Below are 21,816 nucleotides of genomic sequence, written 5' to 3' on the forward strand. Positions count from 1 at the left end.
GAAGCAAAGCCGGACCAACGGCCGGATTTAGAAAAGATGGAGAAAGAGAGTTGAGAGCTTTGTTTTATTATTTTATTATTTTTACTATTATTTATATTATTATTATTATTTCTCATGTATATATTATTTTTATATTATTATTATATTATATATGCCCTCTCCATATTTATTTATATTATTACTATCATTATTGTTACTTTTATTATTTTTTATTTCTAACTACTATTATTATATATATGTATTATTGTTTGTATTATTATTATTATCACCCCTATTGTTATTACTTTACTTTTGTATTCTAATATATTATTAATATTACTTATATTTTTATTATTTTTGCTATCACTATTACTATTATATATTAGTGTATATTTTTATGTATATATATATTTTATATATAGTATTATTTTTTATTACTTTAATTTAATATTTTTATTATATTTGCTTTTTGTATTTCTATATTTATTATTATATAGTAGTGTGTATTTCTATTATATACATATATATATACATTTATATATAGTATTATTGTTTACTTTACTTTAATATTATTCTTATTATCATTATATCCAACCCAATAATAATTCTTTCATAAAAGTAATATTCCGTATTTGGTAATTCGAGACAATCGTGCCCTAACTTATTAGGTTTCGATTTTTCTCCTTTAACCTAAATAACGGAATACTCTTTTAAATCGTGACATGAGTTTTGAAAAATGCTTATTCTCGGAGATACGAGGTGTTGTTCCCTAACTTACTGGGTATGGCATTTCGTTACCTCGAAATAAGATTTTTGCAAGTAAAGGCAATATTCGGTGTTTGGGAATTCGAGGAAACGTGCCCTAATTTACTGGGTTTCGATTTTCCTCGTTCACCTTAACTAACTGAATAACCTTTTGAAATACACGAATTTTTATATAAAAGGCAAGCTCGTTCTCGAAAATTCAAGATGTCGTGTCCTAACTTACTGGATGTGACATTTTATATTGTGAGACGAGAAGGTCCTTAACATTTGAGCATTTTCTTTACAAAGAGGGATCGTATTTTAAATTCTTTCAAGTTTTCAAATTTTCGACACTAAGACACTAATTAATCAACTAGGTACCAATTTTGGGCGTATCGAGGGTGCTAATCCTTCCTCGTGCGTAACCGACTCCCGAACTCATTTTTCTGAATTTCGTAGACCAAAATCGTTGTTTTAATAAAATTAAATCATTTATTAAAAACAACCACCTTTTGAGGTGACCCAATCACACCTCGTCAAAAAAGGATTGGTGGCGACTCCCGTTTTCATTCTTTTTTTTTTCAAAATCCAAGTCGACCCCGTTTTCATCCAAAAAATGGTGTCAACAACTTCATTTCTCCATTTCGAATAAAATCATAATCATTTCTAAATAATTTTCATTTCTTTATTTCATCATTTCTGTTCATTTTTATTCATTTGATTCAACATGCAATTCATTTCTGGTTTCAATGAGCTAGCGGAAGGGCCGATTGGACATATACAATTGAGACTCAAATTATTTATGATTAAGTTCTAGCTTTTCGCCTATTAATTATAAATTAATTTAGTCACGAAGTCATTTCACTATAGTATCGTGGCTGAGCTCTCCCCAACAGCATACCATTACGAAAACAACTCGATTAGTACTCGTCCAATGATCTTGTCATAAGTGTGTTACCCTCATTTTGTTTGGACCAAGTCCAAATCAAATTCAGATTAAATTTAAATTTCAGTTATACTAGTGTATATGTTAATATTATTTTTACATATCAATAATTTTTTGATGTAGTAGTAAGAATATTTGTATTATGAGATAAGAATTTAGGTTTAATTTCTACTAATCTCACATTTACTTCAATTGCTAAAAAGAAAATATTATTTTTATGTACTTTAATATTTATAATTTATAAATTAATAAAAAAATAAAAAGGTAGATCATTTTTCATCATGGTGGTGCAAATCTCGTTTGTGACTTGAAGCGAAAGAATATATCACAAGAAGCGCAACGAACAAACCGTGATTCCTATAATTTGGACATCTGGGTCGTGGAAGAACGAGAATGTGAGACAAGGGGATAACGTCAAATCCATCCCAAGGGTCGAGGGAATTACCACAGTTGATTAAAAGCAGCAATCTAAAGTCAACCAATTTGTTGGTAAAATTTCCTTTTTAGTCCCATCACCTTTTTCTTTTTTCGTTCAATGTTTCTAAACATGTTATCAAATTGCTCTTTTGGCGTATATGTTATCATATGCTAAGTAATATATAATTCCTTTGGTGTGTATATACATCATTATCCACTATACTTCCATTTTGGTATTATTTATAAAATTATTTATCAATAGATTTATTATTATTTATTTAAGTTGTTTATTATCATAACCATGTATGTATTAGCTTATTATCCATAAATTTTTCATTTTTTCTCAAATATCATTAAGCTAGCTTTTCAATTAAAAATGGTTTCGACAACATGTAACACGTTGCATGTATTCTTGCTTCATTCATATCATTTCACTCCACCTCTATTCTTGGAAGGATGAACACCTGACTAATAAGTCACAACTTGGGATTCAAAAATTAGATGTGTCATATAGTTTTGAAAATGTACATAGAATTATATTATATTTGTCTTTATAAATTCATAACCCTAGCTTATTCCCATCTTGGGCGGAATAAATATATTAATTCTTTAATTCTAGTTAGTAAAAATGGACCTTGAACTAAAAAATAGATTCTAAAAGCTAATCAGAAGCTAAACTAAAAAAGAGTATCATGAGCAATTGCAATAATCATGTTCATTAATATTCTTAAACTTATATGGAGAAGTGGTTAAAACTTTTGTCAAAAACTCATTTGACATCAATTCAAACAATGTAACTTTGATTCCCACCTCAAATATTGTATAAAAAATTATACTTTATTTATTTCTCAAAGTATCTACCGAATTGAGTCCAATAACTAATCATCCGCATTATGCAAGCCCATTAAGAGGTAAATGTTAAATGCTAGCCACCAATTTTAAAGTTACTTCACTTTTAGGGCGAGAATCAAACCCTCAATCATTGATTACGGTAGGAGAAACCGTTATTATCTCACCTAAATTCCGTTTTAATAAATTAAATCTTTATATTTTCTAAGGTTTTAAATCTCAATCCAATTATTAACTCCAGTCAACTATTGCTGTTGAAATTGAAGACATAACAAATAAATAGTTAACAAAAGTGACTCATATACAAAACAGCACATTAAAATCACATAATTAACAATAACTTTTAATAAATGCAAAAGTTGTAATAATTTTTTTAAAAATAAAGTTAGATTTAAAAAAAAAATCAGTTTTACTACGAAAACATTAAGATTTTCTGAAATTACAATAATGAAAAATCATAAAATTATAAAAAAAAAATCTAAAATTTCATGAATCTACCTTTTTATATAAATTAATTAATACTTATAGTTTTAAATTAAACTATTTTAATTTTTTTGAATCTATATAAATTATTTTTATTCCTGAATTTTTTTTTTTTGAAAAAAATCCTGAAATAAACTACTAAAATTATAATAATTTCTTATTTTTTTCTAAAATAATAAAAATATTAGAAATAAAATCAAAAATGAAAATTGTGAAAAACTGGTATTGTAAAAGACAGTATTTTATATAAGTTCAAAAAATTAAAAGAAAAATCATTATTGGATGTAACTTTACATACTTATAAAATTAAAAAATTTAAAATACTAATTTTGAATTAGCTTAGTTTTTTTTCAAAACTTTTAATTTCTCAGTTTTATTTGTTTTAGAAAATTAGGAATTAACTATTAAATTTTCTGTTCCAATAGTTGGAAAAATGACAAAATTTTGAAAACTCATTGGCTTTGACGTGGCATTTATTAAAATTAAAGTTCAAAGTGGAGGGTGCACGTAGTAGGAAGCAAACAGATGGACAAAAGGCCTGATTCATGCCACAAATTATTTAAAAATTACTTTTTACACTAAAAATATATACATGGTTATCATTTTTATAATTAAAAATAAAAAAATTTGCAATACGTGCACTCTTATTATATATTCTTATCATTTTAATCATTGTTGTTATATAATGTTATCATTTTAATCACTCGTAGTTGATTTATCATTACATACATTTATTTAAGAAATATAATTTTCGTAAGTTTTTATTTTTTGGCTATTAATTTTATCTTTTTTAATTTTTTTTGGTTGTTTTTAAGAATTAGTTTTAGCTTTTTTTAAGTAGGAAACAGGAATTTTTATTAGAAAAATTTGAGTTAGAAAAAATCATTTTATCTTTTTAATTTTTTCTTAATAAAAAAAACTTGAAGTTTTACAAAGAATTGTCTGAGTTTTTATAAGAAAGACTTAGTTTTACATAAAAAAACCAATTTATCTTTTCTTTTACTTTCAGTTTTTAGAATTAATTTTAGTTTTTTTTCTAGTAAAAGGAAAAAGTTTGGTATTTTACAAGAATTACATGGGCTTTTTATAGGAAAAACTTGAATTTTTACGAGAAAAATCATTTTATTTTTTAAAAAATTAATATTAGTTTTTTATTAAGTAGAAGAAAAAAATTAAGATTTTATAAACAATTACTTGGATTTTTACTGGAAAAATTTGTGTTTTTATATAGAATTGAGTTACAGTTGAAAAACATGTGTTTCTCTCAACAGTTGAATAATTCAATTCCATAAAGATCTTTTTATTTTTTAAATAAGCTTGTAACGATAGTGACTAAAATTATAAAAGTATGTAATGATAGTGCCATATCGTAAAATATTTTATTTTCAATACCTAAAACCAATAGTGTAGTCTACTAACTTTTTTAATAAAAAAAGCATAATTATAAAATCTACCCTCAATGTTTTGGGATTTTTTCACTTCAACCCTTAATGTTTTTTTTTAATTTCAATCTCACTCACATTGTTGTATTTTGTTTCAAATAACCCTAAATTTTACATATTTCGTCAGTCAACTAAAGGTCAATTTGTGGCACACCACTTAAGAGCGCCACTTGATTATTTTATCCAATGTGGCATTCCAACAAAGCAAACCACATAAAATGATGAGGTGAAAAATGTATATTTAAAAAATGGTGAATAAAAAAACTTAAATAGGAAACGAAAATTAAGACCCACAGCCTTAAAGGGTAAACTAAAGAAATAGTCACTTTTATTTGTTTAATATTACATTTTAGTTACTTATATTATTGTTTTGTTACGAAGTAATTACTCTACCATTAAAATCCATTACCTCCCCAACAGAAGTCTTACGTGGCAGTCCAAATGGGTTTTAAATTTCAACTTGGATGTCTAATTGCTGATATTAAAAACAAGGTAAAACGTTGAAGAAAATAGATTTGATAAAGGGGAAACAATAGAACAACAAAAGAGAGTACAATAAGTTGTGACTGAAGAATGAATTAATCTCTGATTGTTGAATATATTTCTTACCCCCCTTTACACTAGAACCGAACTTATATAAGCTTTGCATAAATACTCTAAAACTGCTTACTGACTTTACTTAACTAACTAACAACCTGCTAACTACATGAGTCTTAACATTCACCCAGGTTTCCTGCTGGTAAGACCTGAAGAAGAGTTCGAAACCGAGCAAAATACGTAGCCGAAAGTGGTTTGGTAAGTATATCAGCTACTTGATCACAGGCCGGAACCTCGCCTACTACAGCAAACCCATCTGCTACTTTCTCACGGACAAAGAACGGGTCCAACTCAACGTGCTTGAACTTGGAATGTAAAACAAGATTAGCTGCAACAGCTACGGCACCGAAGCTATCACACCAAACAGTAGGAGTATCATCCGACTTGACTTGTAGTTCTTGAAATAAAGACAATAACCAGGTAACTTCAGTAATGGCTGCAGCAAGGCTCCGGTATTCTGCCTCAGCCGTAGATCGAGCGACCACTTATTGTTTCTTCAACCCCCAAGAAAAAAGAGTGGAGCCAAAATAAACATAGTACCCTGAAGTTGACCGACGATCATCAAAATCTAGCCCCAGTTGGCATCGGCATATGCACTCAACAACAACCGAGCAGACGGTCGAATAATAACCCTAAAATCAATAGTGCCACATAAGTACATCAAAACTCGCTTCAGAGCAGCTATGTACACATTAGTAGGACTATGCATAAACTGACAGATCCGGTTTACTGCATATGCAATATCAGGATGATAAGCACCACGTACTGAAGTGCACCAGCAAGATTTCTGTATTTAGTAAGATCAGCTAAACACTCACAATCGGTTTTGGATATAGTGGACGAGCTCACCATCGAAGTGTAAACACTTTTTGTATTAGCCATTGATGCTCGATCAAGAATATCACGAACGTATTTGGCCTAACACAAATGAAGACACCTAGAGGAGGACCGACTGACTTCAATCCTAAGAAAATAGTGAAGAACACCTATATCCTTGAGCGAGAACTCATTATTTAGCAATTTGACAAACCAATCAATGGTAGTAGACAAACTTCCAGTAATAATAATGTCATCGACATACACTAGGACATAGAGAATGAAAGCAGACTGAATGCGAATAAAAAGATACGCATCAGACTTTGAAACAACAAAGCCAATTGACACAAGGAACTACTTCAACTTTTCAAACTAGGCACGAGATGCCTGACGAAGGCCATACAAGGCTTTCTTCAGACGACACACAAGTAGTTTACCAGTCGAATCATATTGAACATACCCTGGAGGTTGTTGCATAAACACTTCAGTATCCAATTCATCATTTAAAAAAGCATTGTTTACATCTTCCTATCGAAGAGACCACCCTCTGGACACAGCAATGGATAGAATAACACGAATAGTAGCAGGCTTGACAACCGGATTGAAGGTTTCTTTGAAGTCACACTTAGGAACCTGAGAACAGCCTTTGGCTACCAATTTGGCTTTTCACCGGGCAATAGTACCATCAGGATTTATTTTCATTTTTAACAACCATTTGCACCCAATAACCTTGCGATTTGGTGGTAAAGGAACAAGCTCCCAGGTAGAGTTACAAATAAGAGCATCATACTCTGCCTGTGCAGTATCTCGCCATTTAGTAGTATAGAAGGCTTCCATTATTGTGGACGGTTTAAAAGCCTCAACTGACATAGCTTTGGGCTTGAAAATTCCAGCTTTAGCTCGAGTCACCATGGGGTGAGTGTTGACTTCAGACGACATATAAGTCAGACCACGGGATGATAAAGGGACACAGACTGCAAATATGGTTGAACCGACAGTATTATCAGTCGGACGATGTAACTCACAAGTATGATTCGAGCCAGTCAAGGGCGAGTTAGACGGTGTCGACCCATTTCTAGTAGATGACGAATTTGAAAATTTCGGTGATACCAACGAGTGTTCTAGTGGTTGAATGGAAACTTTTCGAACGAGAAGAATAGTTGTAAATATAGTCACACCAGACTCCAGAATCGGACTTTTTGAGTCAACTTCAAAAGCTAAAAATTTACTTTCGTAAAAAATAACATGTTTGGAAAAAACAATCTTACCATCTAGAAGAAGACATTGATACCCTTTGTGTTGAGTACTATAACCCAAAAAAATAGAAGGTTAGGATCGAAACTCTAGCTTATGTGTCGCATACGAACGTAAGTAAGGATAACAACAACAGCCAAACACCCGCAAATGATCATAGGAAGGATCACAACCATACAGGGCCTTAAAAGGAGATTGTTCTTGTAGAATCGTAGTAGGAAGGTGGTTGATAAGATGCACGGCACAACAAAATGTGTAGCCCTAGTATTCCATAGAGAGACTCACTTAGGCCAATAGTGTGATGCCCATTTCAACAATGTGACGATGTTTGCATTCAACAACTCTGTTTTGTTCTGAAGTATATGGGCAAGTTAATCAATGAACAACCCCTTGAGATGCTAGAACAGAAGTGAAGGCCCGATACTCTCCACCCCAGTCACTCTGAAGTTGTTTGATGGGCTTGTCAAACTGCGTTTTGACCAGTTGCTGGAATCGAACAAAATAGTCTAATGCCTGAGACTTTTGATTAAGAAGATAAATGCACGTAAACCTAGTACATACATCAATAAACGTTACATAATACCAATTGGCCTCGGGGCCTCAAAGATCAGAGATAATCAAATCAAATGGTTAGTAGACATAGGAAAAGATAATTTATGTGACCTCCCTTTTTAACATGCGGTACAAATACGACCATCACAACCTTTTTTAAACTTGATATTATAGTGTTCTAAAATAGTTTTAACAATCAAAGCAGACGGGTGACCAAGACGATTATGCCACAGATCAAACACAAAGCACTCCACAGGAGTAGTTGAAATCTTTATGTGAGCAGCAAACGGAGCTTCAGCAGGCATTGGAAAATGATATAGCCAGTCACAAATATGGCCCTTCAGCAGGGTTGCCCGAGTCTTGATGTCCTTAATAACACAATATTTAGGATGAAACTCAAAAAACACATTATTATCATTAGCAAATTGAGATACTGACAAGAGATTCTTTCGTATACTGGGCATACATAACACACTTGACAAACGTATCAACTTAGACGAAGTGGGTAAAACACCATTACAGATCGAAGAAATTTGAGCAGGGGTTCCATCACCCATTAAGAGAGAGGATATACCTGAGTATGGCATGGTGTCACAAAGATCTGTCGCGTCTCGACAGACATGATGATTAGCACCCGAATCAGGGTACCAAGATGTGGAATCGACAGGTATGGAAATATAAGAATCATTGTCAGCAGCATTAGGTCTGACTTGAGCCGTGTTAATGTGAGACCTAGAAGTGTCAGAATAATCGAAAGTATATAGATCACCAATGCAAGAAAGCCCAATACAAGGATCAGAGCCTGAGTATACATGGGCTCTTGGTTTTGTGCGCCACGGGACCGAGACATCACTTGCCAGTCCAACATTCGGCCCTAAACCCCATGAAGAATCAACATGAACATTATTAGTAGTAGGCCGATTTGACAAAATAGGAGTAGTCGACCGAAGTCCATAGGGCGCGTCAAGAGGTTGCCCAAATCCACATCGAAAGTGACCAAACTCATGCCCAATTACATGCGGTCCATTAACACCAGCCTGGGCACATTTTCTAACAAATTTTGTGGCCCACGTGCCAATTGGCCATGGCAATATTCGACCACCCCATACTCCTAATTTTGACCAAAACAATTTGGATTTTGACCAACATTAAAATGATTTTGACCAGCACTAAGATAGTAACTAACCCTAGGCGTTTTTACTTGAGGAAAGAACCATTCATCACTTGCACTCCTTCCAAACTACGTGACCCTTTCATCACCAGACACTGGATCCATTGGAGATCGAAGCGCACGTGACGCAACCAGACCATCGTGGTACACCACCGGAGGCATCGACTGAGAATCGGGATCCTTGTGATAACGATAATAACACCGTTAAGCGAGATGCCTAAATTGACTACAAATTTAGCACTGAATTAGAAGCCGAAACGACTGCCCACAGCCACAAGGGGACGACCGGCCACTACGTACAGCACTCTCCACCATTGAAGACGGCGCGGGCTTAACAAGGTTTGCATGGAGAAAGAGCTCCTGAATCGCATGATTTTGTCAGTTTTTGCACTCCACCAGGGCATTAACGAGACGTTGAAAGGGAAGTAGACCAGACGACAATGAGGCCGAGGAGACGATGGGCTCAAACTCCAGTGGCAAACCGGTAAGCATGATTTCAATCTTCTCTTCTTCTGAAATTCATGAACCTGATGTCTCCAACAAAGCACAGTGATTTTTAATCCGAGCAACGTAAGTGTTAACAGACATGCTACCTTTCTTTAACGAATGGAGCTCATGATGAAGACGCGACTGTTTGGCCCCCGTGTCAGTCGCAAAGAGATCTGGTGTCATGATCTAAACGTCGCAGGCCGATTTAGCATCGGTGAAGGACGAAAGCAGGGACACACTGATCGTGGAGAGGAGCCACGAAGTTAAGAAACAATCATATTGTTTGAATACTTGAGTAGAAGGATTCGGAGCTAACGAGGCATCTGTAGTCTAAACAAACTGAGTCGATAGAGGTAAAGTGCCATCAAGAAAGCCAAGAAGATCATAACCATCAAGTACTAACTTCACCTGTTGCTGCCATTGCATGTAGGTTTCTTCAGAGAGCTTAACAACTTCATGACGTGGGAACGAAGTGACAACACGATCACCATTGAACGGTGCAAAACTCGGCTCAACTACAGCGAAATCGGTAAAATCCATGGTGGCCATAGATCCCAAGATCATTTAGCGAATAATACATGTTAGAAACAAGGTAAAACGTTGAAGAAAATATATTTGATAAAGAGGAAAACAATAGAACAACAAAAGAGAGCACAATAAGTTGTGACTGAAGAATGAATTAATCTCTGATTCTTGAATATATTTCTTACCCCCTTTACACTAGAACCGAACTTATATAAGCTTTGCATAACTACTCTGAAACTGCTTACTGACTTTACTTAACTAACTAACAACCTGCTAACTACATGAGTCTTAACGGTTGACATGAAAATAGGTTTTTAATTAAATAAATTTAATTTGGACTGCCACATAAGATTACCGTTAGGGAGGTAACGGAGCTTAACAGTAGAGTGACCACTTCGAAACAAAAAGATTATGTAAATGATTAAAATGTAACATTTCAAATATAAGTAACTAAAATGTAATCTGAGTCAAATAAAAGAGACTATTTTGTAATTTACCCAACCTCAAATTGATCGAAAACAGTATTTAGAGAGAAACCCAAAATCTTCCGATACAAAATCTTGAAGGAAATAAGTTATTGAAACATAGACAGAAGAGGAGAAGCTATCGTATTTGGTTGGAAGGTTAGTAGTTTTCGATCGCTCTCGCTCTCGCTCTCATTTTGTATTTTTAACTTTTCTCCGTGACTCCCTTCAATTTCATTTTTCTTGAAGCTTTCATCCGTTTCTAGAGAAAGAATAACTAGCCAGTAAGCTGCTTAACCCTACTGATTAAACAATGATAACAAGTTACTAATCTTGGTTTTGATGATGATAGCTGGAATGTATGATTTTAATTCAATAGTGGAAATTTTATTTCTGTTTTTTGTTTGCCATTTAAATTTTACTTAAATAGCAATATATAAAATCCCATGAACACCAAATGACTCTAATATAACACCATTTCAAAAGCAGAGTGGCTACTGAAATGGCAGAATTGCTTGTGCCTTCTCTTTCTCAATCAATGATATATGCTCCTTTCCTGAACCCACCTCAATTTAACCTACAACTATGTTCCCTTACCCACCCCTGTTTGTGGTTTCGGAATATCAAAACCAACTTTCATTAGTTCGTAATTTGTTGAAAATATAAGGTTAAGTATGATAGACAAAATTTCATTTAGGGTTTACAATTGAAGATATCACTTTTAAAGGTTTTATTTACTATTTTTTAATTCCTTTAAAAAAAATTCCCAAGTTATCTGCTTATTTGGCACAACGTCAATTGACTGACGGACTTTATGAAGTTTGGGGTTATTTAGAACAAAATGAAACCATGTGAGTGAGATTGAAATAAAAAAAAAAGGTTAAGGGTTGAAGTGAAAAATCCCAAAATATTGAGAATGAATTTTTCAAAGGGTAAACTATCAAAATAATCACTTTTGTTTACCTCAAGTTACATTTTTAGCTATTTATGTTTGAAATGTTAAGTTTTAGTTACTTACGTTAACATGTTGTAACATTTTAGTCACTGAGCCGTTAAGTGTATAACAGTAAGCTGACGTGGCACGTTAAATCATAACAGTAAGCTAATGTGACACGTTAAATTAAATGTGACACGTTAAATTATCATTTTAAATAAAAATTTTAGGTTAAATTATACAATTGGTCCCCATATTTTTTCGTTTTGAACAAATTTAAAATTTTTTATGTTTTTTTAACTTTTTTTTTCTTTATTTTCCATTCTCTTATGCTTCTCTCTCTATTTTTCTCCCTTCTCCATCTCTTTTAATGTAGTTTTTCTATGTATTCTATTTGTTAAAACTAGTTCCTATATTTTTATTTTTTTTGAAAAATTTATTTTTTCTTTTTATTTATTTATTTTCCTTTTATTCTTCCCTTTTAGTTTTAACAAATGGAAAACATAAAAAATTACATTAAAAGAGATGGAGAAAGGAGAAAAACAGAAGGAGAAGCAGAAGAGAAAAAAAAAAGAAGGGGAGAGTAACATAAAAGAAAAAAATCAAATTGCTCAAAACGAAAAAATATAGGGATCAATTGTATAATTTAACCTAAAATTTTTGTTTGAAATGATGATTTAAAGTGTCATGTCTGCTTACTTTTATACCATTAAAGGAAATAAGTGACTCGGTGACTAAAATGTTATAATACGTTAATGTAAGTGACTAAAACGTAAAATTTCAAACATAAGTGACTAAAATGTAACTTGAGGTAAAAAAATAGCCATTTTAATAGTTTATCCTTTTCTTTAAAAAAAAGTGGATAAAACATAAAAGAGTGTTCAAAGATGGAATCGAGTAAGCCTTGTTTACAAAATATCCTTTTTCTTAAAGAATCCAAAACTTAGAAGAATTATTGATTATTTGGCTTAACTACGTTGATACTATCGAATCATTGTCTGAATCAGGCGAGTCTTTTACTCCTCGGATTTTCCGCAGGTCAAAACTCACTAACTTTCCGTTAAAATGTCAACTTTTTCTTCTTCTTTTTTTATACTCGACTCCTTCATTGGTTTTGCCTCCATAATCTGAAGCAACAATCTTCTATATTACTCTCATATCATCATCAATGGCTGTAAGCTTTTCTTTTTCCCTCTATCATGATTATTCTTTGATAGTGTGAAGCTTTCTCTAATTAATGCAGTTTAGTTGTGTATGATTTGATCTTCTTGTTAAAAAAACCAACCAACTCATTCAACATCAATTAAAGCAGTGGCTCTTGTAGGTGGGGTTACATTATAAATACAACTTTCAAAACATTTTATTGATTTCATGTTCTTCTCATCTCTGTCTAAAAGTTGTGAAGTTATAATCTTTCAGAATATACAGTTGAGGTTGTTTATTTTAATTTATTGGGTTTGTTATTATGATCATTTGAGATCACATTTATCGATCCCATCTTCCCCCCCCCCAAAAAAAAAAAAAACTATGTCCCCTCTAAATTAACAATAAGATATGTCTGAAGCAAAGCTGCAGGTAAGTTCATATCAACATCATCTCAATTGTCATTTATGATGCCGTAGTAATGGTGACTTGTATGGTTTGTTACAGCGTTCTCATGTTCCAAAATTTGGTGACTGGGACAATGGTGATCTACCATATACAACCTACTTTGAAAATGCTCGCAAAGAGAAAGCTGGCATAAGGATGAACCCTAATGACCCTGAGGAGAATCCTGAGGCCTTCATGTATACGAGGGGAGGCCCGGAAAGCAACTACGATGGCCGGTCCGTGCCAGTCACGGCCGATAAACACCATCGGAATGCTGCTAATAAAGATGGTCCTTCTTATGATCATCAAAAGAGCGCAAGAAGGCAACGGGACACAGCACTGGAATCCGAAAACAACACCGGATCGGACCGTTCGATTCTGCATTCGAGTCATCGACGTCGAAACTCGGGTCAAAAGAATAGTCGGCCTGGGGGAAGTGCCTTCTCTGCATCTGTCTCAGGACAATCACAAAGAAACGGGAACCATCAACTTGATGGTAATAAAGTAAGTATGCCTGACACATAATTAGCATGTTCTTGGCCGATTAAAAACAGATTAATAGCATAAGTAGTAAATTATGAAGATTAATGTGATGGTTTTTTTTGGATTGGATGAGAACAGCATCATAGAACAGCATCAGTACCAAAATTTGGGGAATGGGATGAAACAGATCCCACATCGGGGGAAGGGTTTACAGTAATATTTAACCAACTGAAAGAGGAGAAGCAAGCACCCCCCTCATCCAATTATCAAACCGTGGCTCCGAAAGTTAAAACCATGAATTATTCCAAGTTAAAGGTACTATCACTTCTACAATTTCTTTCCAAACAATATCGTATATAATATATGAACGATATTTGAAGGTAAAAGTATAATGGAGTATCTCAAACTAGCAGCAGTTAGATTGTATTTTATCCCTTTATTTGAAAAACTGATAAATTAATTTTTATACGTTAGATCAAAGAGTAAATTAGTTATTTTTGTTAAATTTTTTTTCTATTTTTGTTCTTAAAAATTGGCATAACTGACAAAATAAACATACAGTTACACATGGAGTTTCATGCTTGCCTCATATTGACATACAGGGACCAATTTTTAATAGAATGACCCGCTTGCTTTTTGATTTAATGTACAATGATTAATTTACTCATATTTTTATTAACGAAGCGAAATACAATCCAACTATTAGTATAAAAGTCTCTGTGATACCTTTACTGATATTTGAGGATTGAATGCAATTTATTTTTATTTTTTAAATAATTATTTTTTATTTAAAGCTATATCCTAATAATTTTATCAAAACAACACAACATTTCTGGAAAGGTTGGGATGCGGAAAAAGTAATTTTACCAATAGGATTGTTATGAAACTTTAAAAAGTATTTGCTAAAATGACATATATTTTAATGTGTTTACCTGTTTATAATTTTATTATATTTTAGATACATAATAGAAGTCTTAATAAAAATGATTCACGTCTTAAATTTTTTATTAGAAGTGCTCGTGGGTCGAATTTAAGTCAAATCAATACATGCTATTAATAATATACAGTTGTTAAGTCTAATTCGATCTAAAATGCAAGCGTTAACTTTTATTCAAATTTATCCATATATATAAATAATTAACCCAAACTGATTTAGGCTTGTTATTTAATATCTATTAGTTATATATTTTTACCACCATTATATTTTTTATTAAATTTCATAAAAATATTATCATGTCGTTTAATTTTTATGTTTATATTATAGTATATTTAATTCAATATGATATAAAATACATAATATATAAAAGAAAAGAAAAATATTTTATCATAAACTTGAAAACGAGCAAGATTTAGGCTTTAAATATTGAAGCTCGAGTTCAACTTATACTTTTAAGTATGCTTGTAGAAGTTCATTTTTCAAGTTTAATATTTACTCGTAATGTTTTTTTTTTTTAATATTAATATACTTTTTGGATAATTGCAGATATGTTGCTGTTTATTTTCACGTGGAAATGAGTAAGATACGCATGGAATGGTTTTTCAGTGGATGAATATCAATTTAGGAGGGATTTTTATGTGAATGTGAATGTGAATGTTGAATTTCTATGATTTTCCCTTTTTAATTTCTTTTTCTTTTTTATATAAAAACTCAGCTTGATGAAGTTATAGAGATAGAATTGTTTTTTTTTTGTTTGCAAAGGTGTTCACAAATCGAGTTGAATTTATTTGATATTGAGCTTATATAATATTAATAAATTTTATATTTGTTTAAATTCGGCTTGAAATATGGATAACAAATTTTGCTCAAATCTATCCATATTTATGAAAGTTAACTCAAATTTATTTTATGCCTACTCATATAATATTAATATAATATTATTATATTAGTCAACAAATTCAATCGAGTCATACTTAAACTTTAAATGTTGAAGTTCAAACTTAGTCCATTTTAAGGGCCTAAATTTTCTATTCAAACTTATTTTTAACTAAATATTTTTATTCGAATCCTTTTGATATCATAGGAGACTTCAGACTTGTATAGCTAACATGATCCTTGAACAAATTTAATTTGATATTATAATGTCATCTGTATTTTTTTTATACAATATTGTGAATAAGAGGTGCAGGTAACATGATTTGAAACTGTGCTAAACAAATTCCATTAGATTCACTTACTTATCTACAATGGAAGGAGATATAGGTTTACAAATGTCAAATTCTGGACCTCATGCACAAATTCACCATTGAAACAATGACATAATTGGTAAACAATAATTAAAATATTTAAATTGAGTTGATAATTACATATTTAGAACACATGTATCATATTACAAACAAGTGTAATTATTATATTATTAAATTTGAATTGGAGGCTTTGATTTTTCTTAACAAATCGTACCCAAACTATCAAATCCAAATAATCATCTAACCTCTAAATTGCCAATTAATAGGGGTGCTTAAACGATTAAACAAACTAAATTAATATTAATCAAAAAAAATTCATCCTTTAATCGTTAACCGAACTAATTTTTTTAAAAAAAAAATTAACCAATAATTTAATCAATTTCACTGAATTAATCGAAATTTATATTTTTTATTTTTTTGTTAAAATAAATATAAAACATATTAAAAAAATAAATTAATAATACTCATTTGATTGAATTATCCAAATTAAAACTATATATAATTTGTGTTATTAATTATTAAGTTCAATTAATTACCCAATTTTAAACCGAACCGATAACCAAACTTTTAAAAAATTATTAACCGACCTCCAACCGAATCAAATTGATTAACCAATTGATTAATTGAATTGGATGGAAATTATACCAACGAATAAACCTCTAAATTGCCGATTAGAATGAATAAACTTAATTTAAACAATAAAATATTAATATGATGTGTCCATAATTCCCACAATATTTGGTTATTTGTTTATGTCAAATTATAAAGTGAAATTTGAGATTAAACATATTCTAAGTAAAATTTTAGAATCGATCCTATGATTAGACTAGAAGTTCGTCCTGTACAATTAAATGAATCATTAAAAAACATAAAAAAAAAAAAAACCAATCCATACAATTCACAAGTCAGCCTCTCTACGAATCAATATTAGGGTTAATTTTCAATTTGACCAGTAGATCTAATCTAGCTCAAACAACCATAATTCTAAATGTCTATACTTCATAAAGTTTCAAGAATCTAATCTTTCTAGTTTATGGACTTAAACATCCGCTTTCAATTTTATACAATCACATAATATTTTAACTGAAAAAGTTAAAAATATTAACTATTTGAACTAATTAATAAAATCATTAAAAGAATATATAGACATTAAATATAAGGATCAAATCTTAAATAAGCCAAAATTGAAAATTAACTATTTTTTTAAAAAAATTTAAAAAAAGGCAATGTGTGCCACGTGTCTTAAAGACCTTCCTTTTATATAGATTAACCTTTACAAAAATTAAAGGGAGAAGGAAGCAGTTTAAACAAGATTAGAAAATAAAGCCACACACAGCAAAGCAGCACAACTTTGTATTTCTATCATAACATTTGACATGCGTAGCCATCTACTTTATTAGCGATAACATAAAACCAGCAAATGCATACAAGCGCAGAAAATTTACCTTGTCTGACGAAACCAACCGCTTTGAACCCCTTCCTCTTCAACTTATATACATCCACACATATACTCGTGGATCTTCACAAGACAACATATTCTATAGTTTCAACCAGAACAAAAACCTTTTTCCCCATCAAGGCACGCTGATTCGAAGTAGATTATCCCCTGTTAGAATGCGATTCCAGACTTGCTCTTAAGTGTTATGTGTCTTGCATTCTACCCCAATGCATACATGCATGGACTTGATTTGCAGGCAATGGGAGACAGTAATATGGCACTGTGATACTTCCATCCTTAACAGTATTTACTTACTGACATCCGGTTGCAAACAGAAACTAAAATCAATCATGGCAATATCTACACGGGGACAACTTCAGCATTCTGATTCTCATCGCATGTTAGAATAAGACCTTCAACATATGTTGGGAGGAGGCATCGGCTCCCTTGACAGCCTATTGAGATAGGTTCTGATGGTGGGGCAATCATGAGTAAGTTATCATGGCGTCGGACAACCCCCATCACACTTACAGTGCTCCCTTCTTTTATGTAACTGTCAGAAAAAAAAAAAGGTCTCTCATCAGCACTCAACTAATTACACCCAGATGTTCTAAAAGGCATCAATAAATGAAATCATTAATTTCCAAATTATGTAAAGCTTAAGTTCATAAATCCCACATTTATACAACTGTGGTGCACAAAATGAGACTTCAATTAGAGCAAGAAATGGCATACCCCTCCTTTAAGCGCATTATACGATCATCACTAGAGAGATTCCTCTCCGCTAACCAGCTTAAAAAGCTTGGAGATAAGTCCCTATTTTCTTTTGTTATATCAACTGCAGTAGCTGGTTTGACAAATGGGGCAACCTGAGCTCCATAGCCTGCTTTGACTAGTGCTCTTAATCCAGATTGAAAATCTGATATGTAAAAATCAGCAACATATTTCTGTTTATAACAAAAAGGTAGTCTTAAGACTTTTGGCAAACATGATAGATAGAAGATTTTTCTAAGCCAAAACATATACCTCAGAATGCCTACATCCCCAGGAGAAGTAACGATGCTTAGGATTTGCAGATTTCCCACCCCATCCTCTATACTCGTACAATTCTGTGGAAACATATACACATCTGGGCACCCTCTGGTAGGATGACTCCAACGGAATGCTGCCACAGGTGACAACCTACACCAAAAGTTGTGATTTTGTTAATCATATAGCATAATCAATGTATAATATGAATAAAAAACTTAAGGGTCTGCTAGTAAACTTGTATGCCATCCACTTCACGTTCATCCTTAAAATCAAATAAAAAGACCAGCATGTCTCCTCGTGAGGGCATGGTCATTTGCACAAAATGTAACTCCTAATTAAAGATCAAGAAAACCAAGACCATAGCTACCCTATCTATCTTCAGCTGACTTAAACCACTCATAGCTTATATGTCGTATAAAATAAATGTCTAGGGATTGTAATTATCAATCTATGTTGCTCAGACTCCTTGTTTATCTTGAAACACCCAAGTCCAACACAAGGATGTACCCGTGTCAGGTACATACACATATCCGATACTCACACCCAGGTCCAAGCAACATCATTACTAACGCTACATCAACGAGCTATACTAGGATCAACATTAACCCTATTAAAATGGAGTAATAGTCTTATGCATATTCATCCATACAAGATCTCCAAAATCAGGGAACTCCTAACAGGTTCGCTCATGATGCATTACCATGATATCCTACAATCACAGATATAATATAATAAAACAACAAACACAACAATCATTTATCCTACAAAAATTCAAATTGTTTCAAGCGAAGAACATGTATTCAGCACCTTCTAGAGATTCCTTCCCAGTTATAGGAACAAGAGCTTTCATTTGCAGAACAATGAGACAGTGTTAAACACCCACATTTAGTATTCTAACCTAAAATCCCACCCTCATAAAAGATCCCTCAAAAGCAATCTATAATCACCAATTGCAAGCAAAAATAACGCAAACAATAGCCAGCTAAATCCAGACATCAAACCGTTAACTCATCGGGGATAATAAGGACAAATAAGAGATACCATATTAGACATTTACAAAAATGGAAACTAATACAATAAAATCAACGCGCATCCATTAACGTGGAATATTTCTAGAGCAGTCTCCGGTTTCGACAAATAGACGTAGAAAAGTAAACTAAAATAAAATTGGAGGGAAAATTTTACCCCAGTAACTTTCACATATTGGCCATCAACAGCACCTCTAAGCTCAGCATCTGGGTACCTTCTCATGTGCCCCAACAAGCCTTTTCTTCGCCATATACAATTCCAGAGTAATACCAAACCCATGGGTACGACCACCGCACCCACCACCCCAAGAACCACCGCCTTTTTCACGGCTACCATCAGAAACGCCCCCACCAACAACCCCATCGCCACAACTATCATCACCACCCAAACCACAGCCTTGGACACCCTAAAACCAAACCTCACCCCTTCCCCGAGACTCGTCACCGCCGACCCGTACCCTGCTTTCCCCGAAACAGCACTCATTTTCTCGACCTGGCCGAGCTGCCCCGACCTCCTGAGACCGGAGCTGAGGGGACCCGAAGTGATGAGCCCAGTAGGCTGAAGCGGCATGGACCCGGAGGATTTCCTAATCGGGCCTGAGTTAGACCCAGATCGCACGGATCCACTGTTCGGCTGAGAAGAAGAAGAAGCACGTGAAGGTTGCAGAACTTGTGAATGCTGCTTGGAGTTGGGGTTTGAGTTGGGATGTGAAGGAGGACCGCTGGACGAGGAACGATCAAACACTGGGATATCAAACATTTTACCAAGCTCGCCGGATTTCTTAACGTCACCGCCTGTGTACGGAACCGCTCGAGACGGCATTGTCGGTTGCCTTTCTTTCAGCTGCTCCGGCCTTCCCGACACCAACAGCCCATTGCTTAGCTTGTGAGACTGAACCCGAGAACCCATTTCACCTTTCCTTTTATAAAATTCTTATTTTAGCTACGAAATTCATTTAAAAGGAAAAATATGGAGAGTTTGAAGTTTTTGGGTGAAAGTTGCAGAGACAGCGAGTGGAGAGTGTGGACCGTGGAGGGGAATGGTGGGAGTTAAGAGTATGGAGAGGAGTGGAGTGGAGTGGAGTTGAGTGGAATGACCGAAATGTGTTCGACAAAATGATTAATGACATCTGTATCCTCTGTTGCCTTTATGATGGCGGTGCGCTGTTGTTTGTTTGAGGTTTTGGGAATAGGAAGTGAGGATTGATGGGCCACGGCCCACAGGCCCCATGCCTTTTTCTTTTATTCCTCATTTTACTCTTCAATCCTTATCCCTTAACAAAAATAAGGTTCGATGGGTTACTGTCCTATCAGCTTCCGCCACGCTACCACCGTCCTGCTCGCACATCGTAATTCACTCCATTAACCTTTCAATATATTTATTTTACTTCTATTTTTTATATTTTCTATATTATTATTTAAGGTAATTTGTGGTTATTAAACTATTAAAAAATTTACATTTTGGTTATTTAATTTTAAAAAGTTATAATATTATTATTGAATTATTTAAAAAAAATTATTTAATTCATTCGACTATTAAGTTTTACTTTTTTTTTTAAAAACAGTTTGATTAGTAAGTTTCAAGCGAAAATTAAACAATCGATGTGATGGATCAGTTTTTATTGACAAGTAAAAGAACATATCTTAGATTCAAGTCAATCTGGCAGTCAATATCAAATATCATATAAGATTTTGGATTTTGGTTCGCAGATTTATGACATCGAATCTTTTTTATGAAAAAATCTAACTGTAAAAAATAAGGGGAATAAGATCTTTCAATCTGTGCAAGCGATGTGAATAAAAAAGGTCATACAACAACAATTTTAACAGTCTAATGACGGAATGAAAATCTTCGAAAATTTTGTAACTCGTTGAAGTTAAGTGACTAAAATGTAAAGTTACCAATTACTTAGTGACTTTGAGTGTAGTTTATCATGCTATTTAAATCCTTAGCTAAATTAGTGTCATTAGTCAACCAAAAACCAACTCATTAGAGAGGTTAATAAACTATTCATGTACATTTTATTTTTTACTTTATGAAATTTTCAAAAAATTTAACTAATTTTTTCTAAAATTTTAACTATTTTTTTTATATTTGTGATTTTCTATAGAATTTATATACTCATTCTTTTATAATTTTTAAAATATTTAATTATTTTTTATAGTTTTTGGATTTAATATTTTTCTAATATATATGTTTTATTAAATAAGATATTGGTTATTATAAAATATTTTTTTTATTGTAAAAGGTAAATGTTTCTATAATATAAGGTTATTAGACTATTAGTAAGTTTACGTTTTGGTCATTCAATTTAAAAAAGTTACAAAATGGTCATTAAACTATTTGAAAATTTTAATTTGAGTCATTGGACTGCCAAGTTTTTTTCTTTAAAGGTTGA

General features: G+C 32.6%; 2 protein-coding genes across 3 annotated transcripts; one reads left to right on the plus strand and one right to left on the minus strand.

Annotated features, from left to right (window-relative positions):
* The first annotated feature begins 12,815 nt into the window (after positions 1-12,815).
* LOC107961948 (RPM1-interacting protein 4) lies at positions 12,816-15,504 on the plus strand. Of its 2 annotated transcripts, none has more exons than XM_041115985.1 (4): positions 12,816-12,836; positions 13,313-13,756; positions 13,874-14,050; positions 15,219-15,504. In XM_041115985.1, the coding sequence occupies exons 1-4, from the start codon at positions 12,831-12,833 to the stop codon at positions 15,252-15,254; spliced, it is 663 nt and encodes a 220-aa protein (XP_040971919.1). In that variant the 5' UTR covers positions 12,816-12,830; the 3' UTR covers positions 15,255-15,504. The 2 variants fall into 2 exon arrangements, with proteins under 2 accessions (XP_040971919.1, XP_016753623.1); XM_016898134.2 differs by lacking the exon at positions 12,816-12,836 and adding an exon at positions 13,039-13,237.
* Positions 15,505-17,103: 1,599 nt separating this feature from the next.
* On the minus strand, positions 17,104-20,627 carry LOC107961947 (uncharacterized membrane protein At1g16860). The gene is made up of 4 exons (XM_016898133.2): positions 19,575-20,627; positions 18,384-18,539; positions 18,093-18,304; positions 17,104-17,910 (listed from the first exon to the last, which is right to left on the minus strand). Exons 1-4 carry the CDS (start codon positions 20,325-20,327, stop codon positions 17,718-17,720), a joined length of 1,314 nt encoding a protein of 437 aa, XP_016753622.1. The 5' UTR covers positions 20,328-20,627; the 3' UTR covers positions 17,104-17,717.
* Between the last annotated feature and the right edge of the window lie 1,189 nt (positions 20,628-21,816).

The sequence above is a fragment of the Gossypium hirsutum genome, chromosome A06 (assembly GCF_007990345.1).
Source record: "Gossypium hirsutum isolate 1008001.06 chromosome A06, Gossypium_hirsutum_v2.1, whole genome shotgun sequence".
Taxonomy (NCBI): Eukaryota; Viridiplantae; Streptophyta; class Magnoliopsida; order Malvales; family Malvaceae; genus Gossypium; species Gossypium hirsutum.

Bases quoted from the DNA above. Each gene is read 5' to 3' on its own strand.
- LOC107961947 (XM_016898133.2), bottom strand. From the start codon at position 20,327: ATGGGTTCTCGGGTTCAGTCTCACAAGCTAAGCAATGGGCTGTTGGTG. The intron at 18,305-18,383 runs GTATATGTTTTG...TGTTATAAACAG, and splicing joins GGGGATGTAGGCATTCTGAG to AAATATGTTGCTGATTTTTA. The intron at 17,911-18,092 runs GTATGCCATTTC...TTTTTCTGACAG, and splicing joins ATAATGCGCTTAAAGGAGGG to TTACATAAAAGAAGGGAGCA.
- LOC107961948 (XM_016898134.2), top strand. From the start codon at position 13,217: ATGTCTGAAGCAAAGCTGCAG. The intron at 13,757-13,873 runs GTAAGTATGCCT...GGATGAGAACAG, and splicing joins ATCAACTTGATGGTAATAAA to CATCATAGAACAGCATCAGT. The intron at 14,051-15,218 runs GTACTATCACTT...GGATAATTGCAG, and splicing joins TGAATTATTCCAAGTTAAAG to ATATGTTGCTGTTTATTTTC.